Source organism: Heptranchias perlo, chromosome 21 (genome assembly GCF_035084215.1).
Source record: "Heptranchias perlo isolate sHepPer1 chromosome 21, sHepPer1.hap1, whole genome shotgun sequence".
Taxonomy (NCBI): Eukaryota; Metazoa; Chordata; class Chondrichthyes; order Hexanchiformes; family Hexanchidae; genus Heptranchias; species Heptranchias perlo.
Genome location: NC_090345.1, coordinates 28,836,024 through 28,855,601, shown reverse-complemented (window position 1 = coordinate 28,855,601; position 19,578 = coordinate 28,836,024). Strand labels below are relative to the sequence as shown.

General features: G+C 40.2%; 1 protein-coding gene across 4 annotated transcripts in view; it reads right to left on the bottom strand.

Annotated features, from left to right (window-relative positions):
* The window catches only part of mgmt (O-6-methylguanine-DNA methyltransferase), a 372,467-nt gene that overhangs the window by 78,774 nt on the left and 274,115 nt on the right, over positions 1-19,578 (bottom strand). For all 4 annotated transcript variants that reach the window (XM_068002376.1, XM_068002377.1, XM_068002375.1 and 1 more), the window contains one exon: positions 15,595-15,755. In XM_068002376.1, the coding sequence (XP_067858477.1) occupies positions 15,595-15,755 (161 nt within the window). The remainder of the gene's footprint in view (positions 1-15,594; positions 15,756-19,578) is intronic.

The following is a 19,578-nucleotide window of genomic DNA, read 5'->3' as shown; positions in this document are numbered from 1 at the left end:
TGAATTTCCTGTTGACAGACATGAGATTCTGACAGCCTGTGATACATTTGGTTGTCATCTCCATACATTTAAAACTAGCAGATATCCAGCAAAAAAATAAAGAACATCACAGAAACTGATCTTTTATATTTTTTACCTTATTGCTAGCATTATTCCAGAGACTGAAGGATTTAAATGCCTATCGTTGGCTGAAACATGTATTACTGATAAATTAAATAATAACTAGATTACATAATATTGGATCACATTAACCGGATGAAATTAATAAATTCTGGATGATTAGACATGATTTGGTAAAATCTGGCTTTACACCAATAGAAAATGGATGTTAATGTTAGGGTCTATGAACAAGTTAGACTATATAGCCCCGATTTTAATTCGGTGGGAATCTGGTGGGGGCTGAGGCGAGCAACAAACCTTTCTGACCTATGTAGTGTGAGGAGGGGGGGGGGTGATTTTAACTTCTAGTGCTCATCTGCATGCCCCCAATCAGTTGCCACCCAAAATCAGAGCAAGGGAGGCCTAACCTTTCCTCGTGGAGCATGGAGGAGTACTCCTGATCTTCCTGGCCCCACAAGGAATGTAAAAAAAAATTTGAAAAAAAACTTACCTCTTTGGACCCCTTCTGGCCCCAACTCTTCTTCCCACTAGCTTCACCTGGCAGGAAAGCCAAAACTGCTTCTCTGGGAACGGGACATTGGTAGGTAAGTCTCCCAGGTGATTTTAACTGCCCACCTGCCTGCTTTCTGCCGGGCAGACAGAGTTATAATTGCTCCTATATTCCCTGATACCAATGATGCTGCTACTTAATTTCGATAATTGAATAAAATAGAGTTGCCCCCCCCACTCTTATTTTACATTAACAACTTGCTTCACAAACTTTTGGACTGATTATATCTCCTTAGACTAATTGCATTAAATCAAGTATACACCATATGAATTAACATTTTTAGAAACTCTATCTATTCGTTCCCAGAGAAATACTTTAATTATGATGTGATGCTACAGATTTTATTCATCCCTGCCAACCTCCCCCTCCCCCCCGCCAGCCCTTTCCCTGAAAAGAAATGTGTTCAGCAATAAATATGCACCATGGAACCTTTCATAATATACACAAGATACCATTCCCCAGGATCAAACTGTGAAATATGAAACTCCATAATTTGCAGTATGAAACAATCGCTATCAAATCACTTTGTCGAGCCCCCATCCTATCACCTTCGTTCAGCTTGAATTACACGGCACATATGCAAACATTTCACTCAACTGTGTGCATACCATCAGTTTTCACACCTTAATTTGTTCGTCAACTAGTAAGCATCCTTAAGGTCTAATTAATACTATGCTTTAAAGGGATAATAAAAATACCTCAGGATGTGCTGCAAGGTAAAAACTGATCCGGGGGTGCACATGAAATTCGTGCTGGCTTTACATTCTTGGTGGTTTATGATGTCATCTCACCGCTTTGATAATGCACTGCCTTGTAAAACACTCCTAGGTATCTATTATGCTATGTAAATGCATGCTGTTGTTTCTTTATAATCAGCTGTACATTAACACTCAGTAAACTTGCGGTGAACACTTCTTAATCATACGAATGGTATCATGCATCAAAGAGTGCACTAACCCTCAGCATTCACCACGATATAGTCCCTAAGACATCTGACACTGGAAAAGAAATAAAACATTGTACCAAATAAAACTGTTCTATGAATTCCACTGTATTTATTTTAAAAATTAATATGTGGGAGGATTTTCAAGGCAGTCATATCATTTTTGAGTTCAGATGATAGCTGCAAGTAAAGTTTAGCATATGATCTATATCACTGTCTGGTAATCACTTTCGTCATATTATTCTCCATAAAAACTGAAAGCTCTATCATTAATAAAACACTGGTTTAACCTTTCCACCGATATAATCATATATGTGGGTTTATATAAAATGTCCTCAGGAAGGCATTAACTTATACATAGGTTGGCAGTGTTATTCTTTATTGTTCAACTAATTTTTTTACCCGTTTGACCTTCTGTAAAACAATAACAATGAATCTAATGCAAACGTTAACAAACTGATCCAAACAAAATATTAGGCATGTGATGAAAAGTGAACACGAAAGATTATTTTACAGCCGCTGCAAACTAGCACCACATTAAGAGTTGGTCAATAAACAGGAAGGGCCAGCAAAGCAATTCAATCCATTAATAAATACTACACATCCGCCACGAGATTCAAATGGATAACTAACAAACAAACAGTCGAATGTCTTCTGTTTTATAACTTGTTGTCTATTTCATACTGAAATATGCTGAAAATAATTTGGGAGGATACGTGCCACCATGCTGGCTGCTGAACATTGCAAAAGAAATGTCTGTGCATAAAGGATTTGAAAATATTTTCTTTAAGATAAAAAATAAAGAGACGTATTTGAAATGGTTTAACTCTCCGAGGACATTGTAGCGTTTGTTACAGTTTCCATTCGATTCAGAGAATGCTGTGAGTGAAGGAATTTAATTGTGTTGTTCTGATTTGCCTTTATACCATTAATTATTGGAATACTACACAATTTAATTTTTAGCAGTTATACAAATATGTGTGTATTTTGGAAGCTGTAAAGGAAATGTAGTTCTCAAATGGTTATAACTTGATAAATTGTTCTAAACTAGAAACTGAGGAGGTGGGACTGATCTAGGGTACATAAAGTTTCAACAAGGACTGTTAAAGAACCGAGATGCAATTAGAACAAAGACAATCTTAACTGATCCCAATTTAATGCATCCAAATTGTTCAGCTGATTATTTGAGAATATTTCTAAACTGACTGGGCTCAAGTTAATGTTTACTCCTTCTAATCAAGTAAAACTAACACAATAGCCTAGAAATTGCTATTGGCACATCATTCATGGATAACTTTCAGTTGCCAAAAGTCTCTGGGAGAATTTGCTCCTGCTGACTTGTCCATCATATTGCAATTTTCAATCTGTGGGCAAAACTGTAGGCCTTCTCTCCCATACAATGGGCCAGCCACTGAAAAAGTAGCAGCACTAAATTAGCTGTGAACTGCAATTAGGAGACATTAAGCACCTGAAGTAGTGGGGGCGATTTCTGTCTGGTGTACAAATGGGGCGGGCAGCAGGCCCTGCGATAGTGACGCCCGCTCGATTGCATCAATGAGAGGACCGAACTAGAGAAAGAGCAAGTTTCATCATCGAGCCTTAATTCAATAAGCACTAGCCTGAATTGTGAAGCAAAATGATTAACTTGCCTGCGTTTGTTGACAGTTAGAAAAGGTTAATGCTAATCGCTTACACCTGTGAGATAGAGATTTTAATTTCTAACATCTATCAGGCAGAGGGAGATGGAAAGACACACGGACAGACAGATATAAAGGCATAAATAGGGAGAAAAGCAGGCAGGTAGTTTCTTTCCTCATTATCATTTGATTTACTTTAAAAAAAAGTCGAATTTTGAAACTGAGGAAAGCTTCTTTGAGCAAAAAGATAGGAAGTAAGGGTAGAAAGGGAGAACTGGTTAAGAGTGAGAGGGGCCTCTATCCTCTCAACATCTGCACTGAGGAAAGTCAGTGGGAATACAAGGTGAGTGGATGAAGGATTAAGAAAGACAGCACAGGAAGCAGGAGGGGTAAATTCAGGGTAGTTTAAAGAGGAAGATGTAGGGGGAGTGATGAAAGTTTGGAGTGGTAGGAGTGAATTGGCTAATGTGAAGATTAAGGGTTAGGGGACATGATGACAGCAAGGGGTTGGGGGCAAGCATGAGTGATTGGGTGGGCATGGGAAGGTAGCTGTCACATTTTCCTCACAACTCCTACCCTAAATGCAGCCGACAGCCATTAGCCTACAGCACCAAATCACCCACCGGCAACACAAAAGGAACGAGGAAAGGAAGAAAACGACAGAGAGAAGCAGAAGATGACAGCGAAACAAAAAGAATATGGGGAGCAAAGTAGAAAAGGAGACAGAAGCAAAAGAGGAAGGACTGAGAGAAACAGCAATATGAAGACAGCAGAGACAGGTAAAAATGTGACCATATTCTCTGACTTAACAAGTGCAATTGACCAGTACCTATAAAATATTAGAGGTTTTGCATATAGCACGTGCTTCCTGTAAGCATAACACTTACTTCCTATCACATTTTAACCATCCTACTTCAGACATCACTGTGAGCAGTGTCGCAGGGGTTCTGCTCGTACATTATAAGTCTTGCATATAGCATGCACTTCCCGTAAGTGTCACACTTATTTGCTGTAACACTATATTGCAACAAACAGTGTTTCCTCCAACTTACCATGAACAATGCAAATGGCAATTGATATTACCATGGATTCAAAGTGCATCACTTCACACTTATTCACATTAAATTGCATCTGCCACGTGTCTGCTCATTTCACCATCCTATCTAAGTCCTCCTGAAGTCTGCTAGTACCCTCCTCACTATTTACTAAGTTGCCAAGTTTTGTATCATCCGCAAACTTCAAAATTGTGCTCCCTATACCCAAGTCCAGGTCATCTATATATAAGAAAGGCAATAGTCCTAATACCAACCCCTGGGGTACCCCACTGCATACTTCTCTCTGGTCAGAAAAACATCCATCAATACTATTCTCTACCTCCTATCTCTTAGCCAATTATGAACCCAAGTTACCACCATCCTTTTAATCCCATGGCTTCTATTTTCCAAATAAGTTGGTTATATGGTACTTTATCAAATGCATTTTAAAAGTCCATATATATATATCTACTGCACTACCTTCATCAACCCCCTCTGTTACTTCTTCAAAAGAATTCAATCAGGTTAGTCAGACACGATTTGCCTTTTAACAAATCCATGCTGGCTGTCCCTTATTAACCCATGCTTCTCCAAGTGAAAATTAATTTTGTCCTTGAAAAAAGGTCTCTAGCAGCTTTCCCACTACTGGCGTTAGACTGACTGGCCTGTAGTTACCAGGTTTATTCCTCTCCCCTTTTTTGAACAGGGGTGTAACATTTTCAATCCTCCAGTCCTCTGGCACCAATCCCATATCCAAGGAGGATTGAAACCTGAATCAGAAGAGAAGAGTGCAAGGTGATAAGGATAGAGAAAGGGAACAGGACAAGATTAGAAATAAGGATGGAGTATTAGAGCTGCATTGTCGGAGGTGCTGTCTTTCGGATGAGACATTAAACCGAGGCCCCGTCAGCCCTTTCAGGACGACATAAAAGATCTGATGGCATTATTTCGAAGAACAGGGGAGTACTCCGCAGTGTCCTGGCCAATATTTACCCCTCAACCAACATCACTAAAACAGATTATCTGGTCATTATCACATTGCTGTTTGTGGGACCTTGCTGTGCGCAAATTGGCTGCCATGTTTCCTACATACAACAGTGACTACACTTCAAATATACTTTAATTGGCTGTAAAGTGCTTTGGGACATCCTGAGGTCATGAAAGACATTGTAGAAATGCAAGTCTTTTTTCTTTTAGACGAGTGCCACAATGGCACCTCTCCATTGTTCGGTGTTCCAGAGTGCTATACTCTGCACTTTTAAGTCTGCTATTTTCAGCCAGAGCAGTTTGATGAATTCCTTCAGTAACTTTATATTCTTCATCTTCTCCCCCTCATCCCATCTTTTAAAACTCTTGTGCCTAGAATTCTGGGACTGCCTAAATTATTTCCATTTCAAAGGTGTAAATACTAATTTTTTTTAGCCTAGAACCATAGAAAAGATACAGCACAGAAGGGGGCCATTCGGCCCATCGTGTCCGCGCTGGCTCTAAGAACAACCAGGTGCCCATTCTAATTCCACCTTCCAGTACCCAGTCCGTAGCCCTGCAGCTTACAGCACTTTAGATGCAGGTACTTTTTTAAAGAGTTGAGGGTCCCTGCCTCTACCACCAATTCGGGCAGCGAATTCCATACACCCACCACCCTCTGGGTAAAAAAGTTTTTCCTCATGTCCCCTCTAATCCTTCCGCCAATCAACTTAAATCCATGTCCTCTAGTTCTTGAACTCTCCGCGAGGGGAAACAGGTACTTCCTGTCTACTCTATCTGGGCCCCTCATAGTTTAGTACATCTCAATCAAGTCACCCCTCAGCCTCCTCTGCTCCAAGGAAAACAACCCCAGCCTATCCAATCTCTCCTCGTAGCTGCAATTTTCAAGCCCTGGCAACATTCTTGTAAATCTTCTCTGCACTCTCTCCAGGGCAATAACGTCCTTCCTGTAATGTGGTGACCAGAACTGCGCACAATACTCCAGCTGTGGCCTTACCAGCGTTTTATATAGTTCCATCATTGCATCCCTGCTTTTGTATTCTATACCTCGGCTAATAACGGCGAGCATTCCATATGCCTTCTTCACAGCTTGTAGAAGTGTTTGGAAATGCTGGGTTTCTTTAACTGCCTGGAACGGTTGTGAATCTCATGAGTTTGCTAAAATTGTTGGGAATCTGTGACAGTAATCAATTGGGAATATTGTGATCCTTTGCAATCTTGAATTTGGGATTATTTAAATTCCTAGAACTTGTGGAAATGAAAGGATTCTTTGTAGTGCACAGATCATTGGCATTTAAAGTACTTTTTAGAATGCTAGAATTGTTGAGAATTTTACTTTTGCAATGGTGGAATTGCTGGGAATTAAATGATTCATTTTTTTTATTCGTTAATGGAATGTGGGCTTCGCTGGCAAGGCCAGCATTTATTGCCCATCCCTAATTGCCCTCGAGAAGGTGGTGGTGCGCCGCCTTCTTGAACCGATGCAGTCTGTGTGGTGAAGGTTCTCCCACAGTGCTGATAGGTAGGGAGTTCCAGATTTTGACCCAGCGACGATTAAGGAACGGCGATATATTTCCAAGTCAGGATGGTGTATGACTTGGAAGGGAACATGCAAGTGGTGTTGTCCTTCTAGGTGGTAGAGGTCACAGGTTTGGGAGGTGCTGTCAAAGAAGACTTGGTGAGTTGCTGCAGTGCATCCTGTACACACTGCAGCCACGGTGCGCCGGTGGTGAAGGGAGTGAATGTTTAGGGTGGTGGATGGGGTGCCAATCAAGCGGGCTGCTTTGTCCTGGATGGTGTCGAGCTTCTTGAGTGTTGTTGGAGCTGCACTCATCCAGGCAAGTGGAGAGTATTCCATCACACTCCTGACTTGTGCCTTGTAGATGGTGGAAAGGCTTTGGGGAGTCTAATGCTAATTCATTCTAATACTGGACTGGTTAGCAATTAAAGAATTCCTTGCAATACAGGTGTTGGAATTCTATCGATTAGTAAAATTGTTGGGAATAAGGAGATTTTTTGGAAAGGTGGGATTGTTGGGATTTAATGGATGTTTTCAATTGCTTTGATTACTAAAGGTTTTCAAATTGTTTGAACTCAGGGATTTTCAGCATCAGCTTTCAGGTTGGTTAGGCACTTTTGTAGTGCTACAGACTTTTTGCGCAGTTTCAGCGGGCTGAGCAATGCTACGCACCCTCCTCTGCTGTATATCCCAACTCTACCTCTCCGATAGTCCCCTCCAGACCTCTAAACCTACTCCATTTTCCCCATCCCCCACTCAATTGTATCTTCTTATTCTGGCCTCTTCTTGGGTCCAATGTTCCAGTGATGCCTGGGCCTAGGTTCAATTATTCCCCACTCAGCCTGAAAACTGTAGTTCATCTTGACTCCCTGGGGAGGAAATTGGATCTCATCATGCCCATTCCTTTGGCACGGAATGGGGGCAAAAAACACCAATTTTGTGGAGCTATGTCCTGCGCCTAAACAACGCCTAAAGTAGGTCTGGCGCCATACTGGCTCACGCAATATATAGGTGTTTCTGGCAGCTGCCTGAAACAGGCTTTAGGTCCCTTGAATATGTTAATATGGTGCTCAACGCCTGTTTCACGACCCTGTTCTGAGTGCAGAATTTGCTGTATGCAGCAAAATACAGCCAGGGGGAGTTTGGGGGCGGGGGGAGCATGGTCAGGAGAATTCTGTCAGTGAGGGTTCCAGCATAAGAAGCCAGTCAGTTGGAGGTTTGGGGGGTGGGGGGAGGGGGCGGCGGGGTGGATGCTGCGAAAGAGGAATTGAAGTCATCAGGAGGAAGAAGGACAAGGCATGGGAAAGCCAGCCAGGAGACCAAGGAACCAAAGGAGGGGAATTCAGGTCAATAGAGGAGTGGAAATTGAGGCACAGGAAAGCTGGACAGTAGAGGAGAGGTATTGTCAAGGAAAAGGAATTCACATCAGTTATGGATAGGGTTGAGGCATGGGAAAGCTAGACAGCAGAATTGGGAATGGGATGCATGGAATGGGAACCACTGCTGGATGCCGATCACAATGAGTGGCATTGGACAGGAGGTCAAAGGCGCCAAGCGGATGACAGCTCCAGTGAGGACTGGTGGCTGTGAAGAGTGCAGCAGTGACTTTTTCAAGGAGTGTGCAGGAAGACTGACCTCTGGAACAGGAGCTGGGCAAGTTTTGGCTACCAGAGTGTTGGAGCCTGGTACTCCCATTAAGTTTTCTACTGAATGGTTCTTCCTTGTTGGAGCCAGATGAGGAAAACAAAACATTTTTGCATTGACACAGAACATCCTTTAGATACGGGGGTGGTGCCAGAGGACTGGAGAATTGCAAATGCTACACCCTTGTTCAAAAAAGGGTGTAAGGAGAAACCCAGCAACTACAGTTTAACCTCAGTGGTGCGGAAACTTTTAGAAACGATAAACTGGGGCAGAATTAGCAGTCACCTGGACAAGTGTGGATTGATTAGGGAAAGCCAGTACGGATTTGTTAAAGGCAAATCGTGTTTAACTAACTTGATAAGAGTTATTTTGTTGAGGGAGCAGAGAGAGTAGGTGAGGGCAATGCAGTTGATGTGCTGTATATGGACTTTCAAAAGGCGTTTGATAAAGTGCCACATAATAGGCTTGTCATCAAGATTGAAGCCCATCGAATAAAGTGATAGACTTCAAGAGGATATAGACAAGCTGGTGGAATGGGCGGACACGTGGCTGATTAAATTTAACGCAGAAAAATGTGAAGGGGTACAGGAACAGAGCGATCTGGGGGTATACGTGCACAAGTCGTTGGAAGTGGCAGGGCAGGTTGAGAAAGCGGTTAAAAAAGCATATGGGATCCTGGGCTTTATAAATAGAGGCATATAAGAGTACAAAAACAAGGAAGTTATGATGAACCTTTATGAGACACTGGTTCGACCACAACTGGAATATTGTGTCCAGTTCTGGGCACCGCACTTCAGGAAAGATGTGAAGGCCTTAGAGAGGGTGCTGAAAAGATTTACTAGAATGATTCCTGGGATGAGGGACTTTAGTTACGTGGATAGACAGGAGAAGCTGGGGTTGTTCTCCTTGGAACAGAGAAGTTTGAGAGGAGATTTGATCGGAGGTATTTAAAATCATGAAGGATCTAGACAGAACAGATAGAGAGAAACTGTTCCCATTGGCAGAAGGGTCAAGAACAAGAGGACATAGATTTAAGGTGATTGGCAAAAGAACCAAAGGTGACATAAGGAAACATTTTTTTACACAGCGAGTGGTTGGGATCTGGAATGCACTGCCTGAGGGGGTGGTGGAGGCAGATTCAATCATGGCTTTCAAAAGGGAACTGGCTACGTACTTGAAAGGAAAAAATTTGCAGGGCTACGGGGATAGGGCGGGGGAGTGGGACTAGCTGGATTGCTCTTGCATAGAGCCGGCACAGACTCAATGGGCTGAATGGCCTCCTTCCGTGCTGTAACCTTTCTATGATCAGAAGCCCTTGGACACACCGTGAGTAACATAGGTCATATCAAACATACTATGCAAGTTGTGACAGTGGCCGGGGCTTGAGAATACCACTCATTTGTAGTTAGCAGTCAATTCAAAAGGGGGTTTGATATGCTACCCTGCATCAGTAAAAGTGGAGGATCCAAAACATTAAATACCAACAGTTTTGGGACACAATCGGGAAGAGAGACTTCTGTTAAGAGAATTGGTGAACGGGGCAGTAAAGCAAATAGAGACAACTTGTAATTTAGTTTTCTACCACTTTTATGCAAAATAAGATAAGGGAACAGTATCAGCTTATAAATATGAATCTCAAAATACATCACTACTTTGAATGCATGATACAGCGAGACCATAGGAGCCTGTCATGTAACGTTGGGTTAAAGAGTCACGTGATGGCACGATCACAATGCCACCTACAGGCACACTAACATTAGATTTGAGATTACTTAATGTGTTTAATATATAATAGATATATTGAAACTTGAAAAAAGCATCACTGGTGAACTTTTGAGCATTTTATGAGGTAATTTTTATTTATGTAAATTTATGTTTATTAAAAACTGTGTAAAACAGCAAAATCATTGATAATGAACTAAATTTTTTAATTTCTGCACTCCTGGCATCAGCACATCAGGAGCTTTTGCACCCTAGCCCACGATTTTCCATCCATCGATTTGAAGCATAAAATTTATGATTAACTGCTTTAAAGCAGGAACATAAAGATATAAGGAAACAGAAGAGGCTCTGCTATCCTCCCTGGCTACAGGCGTGGTGCCGGAGGATTGGAGGACTGCTAACGTTGTACCACTGTTTAAAAAGGGGGAAAAGGACTGACCGAGTAATTACAGGCCAGTCAGCCTAACTTCGGTGGTGGGCAAGTTATTGGAAGCAATTCTCAGGGACAGTATAATTCGTCATTTAGAAAAGCACGGATTAATCAAGGGCAGTCAGCACGGATTTGTTAAGGGAAGGTCGTGTCTGACTAACTTGGTTGAATTTTTTGAGGCGGTAACAAGGGAGGGTCGATGAGGGTAGCGCGTTTGATATAGTCTACATGGATTTTAGCAAGGCTTTTGACATATGGCAGACTGGTCAAAAAAGCAAAAGCCCATGGGATCCAAGGGAAAGTGGCAAGTTGGATCCAAAATTGGCTCAGTGGCAGGAAGCAAAGTGTAATGGTCGACGGGTGTTTTTGTGACTGGAAGGCTGTTTCCAGTGGGGTTCCGCAGGGCTCGGTACTAGGTCCCTTGCTTTTTGAGATATATATTAATGATTTGGACTTAAATGTAGGGGGTATGATTAAGAAGTTTGCAGATTATACAAATATTGGTTGTGTGATTGATAGTGAGGAAGAAAGCTGTAGACTGCAGGAAGATATCAATGGGCTGGTCAGGTGGGCAGAAAAGTGACAAATGGAATTCAGTCCGGAGAAGTGTGAGGTAATGCATTTGGGGAGGGGAAACAATGCAAGGGAATACACAATAAATGGGAGGATACTGAGAGGTGTAGAGGAACAGAGGAACCTTGGAGTGCATGTCCACAGATCCCTGAAGGTCGCAGGACAGGTAGATAAGGTGGTGTAGAAGGCATATGGGATACTTTCCTTTATTGGCTGAGGCATAGAATATAAGAGCAGGGAGATTATGCTAAAACACTTGATAGGCCACAGCTAGAGTACTGCATACATTTCTGGTCACCACATTACAGGAAAGATGTGATTGCACTAGAGAGGGTATGGAGGAGATTTACGAGGATGTTGCCAGGACTGGAGAATTTTAGGTATGAGGAAAGATTGGATAGGCTGGGGTTGTTCTCTTTGGAACAGAGGAGGCTGAGGGGAGATTTAATTGAGGTGTATAAAATTATGAGGGGCCTAGATAGAGTGGATAGAGAGGACCTATTTCCCTTAGCAGAGAGGTCAGTGACCAGGGGGCATAGATTTAAAGTAATTGGTAGAAGGATTAGAGGGGAGCTGAGGAGAAATGTTTTCACCCAGAGGGTGGTAGGGGCCTGGAACTCACTGCCTGAAAGGGTGGTAGAGGCAGAAACCCTCATCGCATTTAAAAAGTACTTGGATATGCACTTGAAGTGCCATGACAAGGCTATGGGCCAAAAGCTGGAAAGTGGGATTAGGCTGGATAGCTCTTTTTCGGCCGGCACAGACATGATGGGCCGAATGGCCTCCTTCTGTGCCGTAAATTTCTATGATAAGCATACACATTGTCAGTACACACTTGTGCCTATTAGACTTACGAATTGCTATATCACATTTTCACCTGATGGACTCAAATTTCTTATTTAAAAAACAGAACAGGTAGAGAATGTACCAATCAAGCATCAAACAGAAATGAAAACCACCAATCATGACGTTCCAAAAAACGATGAATCAAAAATGGAAGTAATTAACAGTTGCCAATAAAAAAGGGAAACCAACTGAACCACTCAAAATACTTTTTGATGATCCTTTCTGCTGCCATTTTGGGTCTGCTACTAAGCTGAGCAGTCACTTCTGGAAATAAGGTTTGTAACATAAAAAGTGACTAAAAATTGCAAACATGATCAGAAAATGAATTAACTTAATTAAGCAATAGCATTTCTTTGCTTTAGAAATGCATCCGGCAATGTCATCAGAGGTGTGCAGCCATTGGAGAAGCCTGGGGCTTGAGTTCATAGGGGTTCCAAAGACTATCACTATCAGCTCGAGAGTGAACAGGATAGCAGCCTTCAGCTCATAGTTTTCACCTGTAGCTACAACTTTGAGAAATTTTAATGATTGGTCAACTTTACTGCCATTTACTGAACATGCCAGAACTGGCTGTTTGTCAGCCTTTTCTCTCTCCTGCACTGTTCTATATGGCAGTTATTATGCAGTGATTTTCATATAAAACATCAAAAATATGAACTTTTCAACTTTTTATGATGTAACTTTGAAAGCAAGATTGACATATACTATATACTAGCTGATCTTTTGCAAATACAGTTGGCAAGTATAGTAGGACAGCCAACTACAGATACAATTGAAGAGCAATTTTGCATCGTATTCTAAATGGTTACAGCAGTCACCATTGTTTTATTTAATTTATACTAAGAATCAAAACCAATCTTTGTTCCTATAAACAGATAGCAAGTTCTTAAAAGGACTATTATTATTCAAGTTTGTAGTGTGGTTTTGAATAATACTCTGGATTAAACATGTACATTTAAAAGTACAATATTTTGGTAATACTAATTATTGTTGCACATCTATTTGTTAAACAAAAAGGTAGATATAAAGTGGTTTAATTCCTTTCTTAAAGAAGAAAAAAATTGCATTTATATAAGCTCCTTTAACCACCTCAGGATGTCCCAATGTACTTTACCACCAGTGAAGTACTTTTGAGGTATAGTGTTGTAATGCAGGCAAATGCAGCAGCCAATTTGCAGACACAGTAAAGGTCCCACAAACAGCAATGAAATAAATGATCAGATAATCTGTTTTCTTTAAGTGATGTTTGTTGAGGGATGAATGTTGGCCAGGACACCAGAAAGACTCTCCTACTTTCCTTCATAGAGTGCCGTGGAATCTTTTACATTCACCTGAGGGCAGACAGGGCCTCGGTTTAACGTCTCACTCAAAAGATGGCACATCCGATTGTGCAGTACTACCTCAGTATTGTACTTAAGTTTTATATATTTCTTTATGTTAATTATGAAAACCCATACATTAAACAGATGGATAATAAAGACAAATAGCTGTTGCCCTCTTTAACATGCAGTGTTGTACCTGCAATGATTAAGGAAAACATCACATTTATTTTCCAGGAACCAATCAAAAAACATGTTGCTGTTGTTGGGGAGATCTTTTACAAACTTCTTTCAAAATTCTTTGACTGGAGACGTGCACACCTTCCCCACTTCTACATCCCAAGATATACCCTTGCAACAGTGTAATGTCTGACTTATCATGAATAATGCTACAGTAAATTATTCCTCCCATATAATTTCTCAGAGTAAGAATATACACTGTTTTATACAAATCATGCTATACCATTGTAATGAAAAATGTATTATTCTGCTGCTAAGGTGCTTTAGCCTATGAAGTTTAATTGCTGTTAAGTAAATACTGGGTGAGGTCAGAGTTTAACTTCTGTTAACCTTAAAATCACAATTATGGCTTTTATGAAGTCACTCAGAGGCTGCAGTACTTCTGGCCCCTGTGTCAAATGAATGCCTTCATTTGGAATTTCACCCTCCAGAGAGTTTAGGAAGGGTTATTGGGCTGGAAGAGGTTAAGGTGATGGGGAGGAGTAAGACCATGAACAGATGTAAACTCAAGGATGTGAATTTAAAATTTGAGGGTTTGGAGGATTGGGAGATGGGTCTGTGAGGACAGGGATGATGGGTGAGCAAGACTTAGTGTGTGATAGGCTATGAGCTGCAGAGTTATAGATGACCTGAAGTTTACAGAGGGTGGAGGATGGGAGGGTGATCAGGAGAGCATTCTAATAATTGAGTCTAGGCATGGGTGAGGTTTCAGCAGCAGATGGGCTGAGGTAGGGGCTGAGATGGGCAATGTTACAGAGGTGGAAGTCGGTGATAGAGAAAATATGGGGTCCAAAGCTCAGCTCAGGGGCAAACAGTACGCCATAGACAAAGCTGTGAATAGTCTGGTTCAGCCTGAGAGAATGGCTGGGGAGGGGGATGGAATTGATGGCAAGAGTATGGAATTTGTGGTGGGGCCGAAGGAAATGGCTTCGGTCTTCTCACTGTTTAGCTGAAGGAAATTGCGGCTCATCCAAGACTGGATGTGGGACAAGCAGTCTGACCATGCAGAGATAGTGAAGTGGGTGGAGACAGTTGTTTGAGAGGTGGAGCTGGGTGTCATCAGCGCATATGTGGAAGCTGACTCCATGTCTTCAGATAATGTCACCAAGGGGCAGCATATAGATGAGAAAGAAGTGGGGGGGGAAACCAAGGATAGATTCTTGGGGGACTCCGGAGGTAACAGTGCTGGGTAGAAAGAGAAGCCATTGCTGGAGTTTCTTTGGCTACGATCGGCTAGGCAAGAGTGAAACCAAGCAAGGGCATTCCCACAATACTGGACAACAGACAAGAGGCATTGGAGGAGGATGGTGTGGTTGACCATGATAAAGGCCACAGAGAGGTTGAGAAGAATGTGGAAGGAGAATGCACCTTGGGTAATCTCTCTTCCCCCCTCATGGGGCATAATGAAGTCACTTCCACTCCAGTGACATAATGAATGAGATCAGTAAGTTGTGAACAGCACTATGTATACATGATGTCACCGGAACACAGCTTCATGATATCATATGAAAAGTGAATACTGATCAAAAGTATCTGGTCCTAGGCAGCCCCGAATGAGCAATCGTGAAACGTAAAACTGGGTAACAAGGGTTGACTAAGAAAGTCTATGTGTTTCTTTTACAACATTAGGATTACGTGACAATTCAGCAGAATCTATTTCCCCTATAAGGAACACGCAGATATTGGCAAAAGGACAATATAGGTTAACAATAAGCTCATTGAAAACTTTACAGCTATTCAGATGTGCTTACATTCAGACCTTTCAGTCTGCAAATGTCAGGAGTGGAACTGCATCATTTTCAGCTCACATGCCAAAAAATATGCAACTGTGTGCCAAAACTAACAGAACCACTTGGAACAGTTAAAGAACCTTATCGTTCCTAAATACCCGGTGTTATGTGCCGTGTCTCAAGTTCACACAGGATAAAATGCTCCATTATACTGTTGTCAATAAAGCAGGAATGTAATGCAAGTCAAAATCACACAAAGTCAAAATATTGTTACACGAACACAACTAGCCTGCAACAGACCTTGTTCAAAAACGGGATGGTGAAAGGCAGGGAGAGGAAGTTTTTCCGTTGTCCAAGGTTCAGAGAAATAGGCCTGAAGCCAGGTCATACAGTGTTTCACTGGTGCTGTCATTTCCTCTTGGCTTTCACATACCTCACAAGTAAATGAGGCCACTCTTGTCCTGCAGAATTAAGTGATAACATTTGTTCAGCAAGTTTGGCATTTGTGAACTTCAAAATGGTTTCAACTGCATGGAAACAATCTTTTGCAACTTTTCAATTTGACAACCAAATCTGAAGAGCAGTCTTCAAAATTGCAGATGAATAATACAGTTCCCTAATGATTAAAAAAACAATTACAACATACCGAGCATTCTAGTGAAAATTTATTCAAATGCTTGCTGCCTTATATTTTCTCTTAATTTTTTTCTATCAATGAACCCTGAGAGATTTGAACACAATTCATAATTTATGAAGACCAACTTACAATACTTGACTGCTGATTAATATGAAAGTTTATTTTCTATACCACGGCAACACTGGTTGCATTCAACATGCCAAGTTACTTGTTCAGTAAAAGATAATTATTTATAGACATAGCTCCTTGGAACCATAATAAATCATCCACATACATCTACTTCCAGGCATGGCCTCAGAATGAAGTCTGGAATGAATAATTTTAACATGTTGTGAACACTTTTGAATGCAGTTCTAAATATCGTAAATCTGTTTGTGATTTTCTTTTACCATTATCATTCTGTACCAAGTTCACAATTCCAGTGAAAATACTCAATTGCAATGAAGAAATACACAGCTATAAATACCAGAAAATGTATTTTCTTCTGTCTGAAGATACTTGCAGATTAAATGAGTTCTTCCTGAAGTTTATAATATTTTGGCAAATTAAGAATATTTATTATGAAAGTAAATAGATCATAGAAAATGTGTTTCCTGCGATTAAATGACAACAAAATCTGTGTTAGAATCAAGGAGCATAGTGACTTCCTATTGATGGCATTATCTCACTAATTGCTGGTGAAACATGGGTAGAAATATTAAGATTAAAAAAAAATCATTGCTTATGATCACAGCTGTGGAATGTTTAAGTTGATATCACCCCCTATGTGCTTACGATAAGCCCTACTTAAAGGCAGAGGTCAAGCTAATTTGTATCAGTGTGCTTGGAATTAATGTGAACCACTTTTATTATTTGTTCCATTTACATGGTAGCTTAACTATCATTTGCACAAAGAAGTTTTCAATTTGTATTAAATGGACACATGAAGTAATACACAACACAGCGCTTGGTCTTTATGTCACATCACAAGACACTGTGGGACACCATGGAGATTCTGAGTTCACTTCACTTACATCCATCTGCATGGGTGAACAACAAAATGAATTTAGATCGAATTACATTAAAACCACCTCAGGAAAGAGTATGTTTTTAACTCGGATTTAATCAGAATTAAGCACCATTTACATAGTACATTTAAATTGGAATTAAGGGCTGATTTAGATCAAATTAGAATTAAAAATCTCCATGTAAACAGGGCTTTGTATCAAGCTGTGTCATGTCATTGATTAACTTAATAAATCTCAGGCAGCACAACAAAATAAAAAGCCTATTGTTGGAGTGTTACCTGGCTTCTCCCCCGTGATAGTCCCTCATGTTAATAAAAATAAATTTTTCTTCCACACTGATACATTTTGGTGAATCAGAACTTTGACTTGATCATAAATCAATACAGTTTATTCAAACTCTTAATTCCCTGCTACGCATCACAAATATGAACATAAGCACTTTCAATCTAGCATATCACATTATAGCATTAGAACTGTTAATCATGCTATTGTGCACCTGCTCTGCTCATTATTGCTTCATCTGAATTATGTCAACTACAAAGAAATACAGTTAAAACAAATTCAGTTAAGAAAAATTACAAGAATATTTTTTGTACTTCTTTTATACCAATGCTAAACCAACATTTGATATCAGATAAACAAGGAATAAAAATTAACTAACCTTTAATCATGTGCTCTGAGTATATTACAGGGCAGTCAATTAATCCAGTGCACCTATGTTACCCAGTTTCCTATCAGTGGCCCAGTAAACAGTGCAGCAGTTCATAAGTCTGTGTTTTGATCCAGTGTTCAAAATCTCTTAGAAATTCCTGGGATTGTACAAGTATAAGTTTCGCTCAAGCAAGCTTCCTCTAAATATGTGTATTATTGCTATACTGACTGCACACTGGGCATAGGTGAATTGTGTTGCAATTCCATTAACTTGTGACTTACATCATTAATAAATAATCTCAACACTTTAAGTGCTCCCTTTTTTTGTAAATTGGTTTATACTGTTTTATAAATAATACAAATTTATCTGTTATCAACCATGACTGATATTTCATATTATCTGCATATAACACTAATAGTCGCCAACGTTGTGACTTGCTGAAAGAAACTGATTATGTAGCAGTTAAAAAATGTACAACTTCCTTGTGGTGTCTTTTCACTGCCATTACTTGGTATCACAGCTGGAGTATGTTAAAAGGTTCACTTAACAAGGAAAAAGGCATTTTAGTAAGTTAAGTATATTGACATAAGCATACTGACCAGATGTCAATGTATAATAGTATAATACTTAAAGAACTATTAAATAAACAGCCGATATAATTGTACAAAAATAGTTGAAATCATGCTTTCCTTTTGAAGCCATGGTATTAAAATGTATTCTCCAGCACCGGCACATTTACATTTACCCATATGGATAAAAACAAAATCTAGTCATGATTATTAACATCTGGTTTTGTTTGTAAAGTAAATGATTTAAAACCATTAACTATTTTTACAACACAGCTAAATAGTTTCAGTCATCAGACTAAATACTGCTGTCTTTGAATTGTAATATCATGAAGCTTCTGAAATCTATTGGGGGCAGTTTTGTATTCAGCACCCATTTGGAACTTGAAATTCAAGCATATGTAACTCAGGCCTCACTTGGTATGGTTAGGTTAGATAGCTGTCACTAACACCTAGGGGTTTATTAATAGGCAGAAATTAATTGTATGTAGACTGAATTAATGAGATGGAAAAACATGCATATTTCAGCTAATGCTGAGGGGAATGGCCTCTGCTGAAGCATCCTTAATGAAGTAGTCTGTCCAAAGCAATGATGTGCAGAACAGAACCCAGTGAATTAAAGTGCTCGGCTGATCATGTAGGTTGCAACTACTGTAAAAACCGCTGTGAAATGTAAACACCAGACAATGGTTTTAAGCACAAAGTTGACCCCTGTTGCGCATTCTGCAGCCTCCTATCTACAGATTTATAAATAAATGATTAGATGTAAAATCTCTGGAGAATTTTTCTTTTCCACAGCAATTACAGGAGCAGATTATTACCATTCAAGTGCAGTTCCAGTTAAAGTTCATTGACTGGCAGGAATCATTCATTTCTGCTCTTGTGTCTTAAGTCACTGTGACAGGAAAACTTACAGTTAGTGTGTAGCAAACAAATTGTAACAAGACTCAATACAAACATATACTGTGCATACTTTTTTCTTGAAAAAACAATATTAACAGACTGAATTAGCAAAATAAATTCCTTTTTAATGTGTTCAATCAACCAGGACATTCATTCTATTGTCAACTTTGTAAAGGGGTCATACTTTCATATAGTGCAAGGAAGTGTAAAATACTACATTCCTGACCATATCTAACAAATGCATACCCTGGATTTACAATGGACAGTAAGATTACAAATGTGCAATGAACCCGACTAGTTTTTAATTTTAACCACAGAATGTGTATTTTATGTGATAGTTATCTCAGAGCGACTACAAGCATTCCATAAGCATTTACAACCAGTAACATGCCTATCATTATGATCATATTGAACATTGATTGTCTGCTGTGGTTAGAAATTACACATTCTGGAAAAGGCCGTATGCATGTGGATGAAGTAGAATTCTCCTCCCGCCATGACACTTCCTTTGGGAACTCT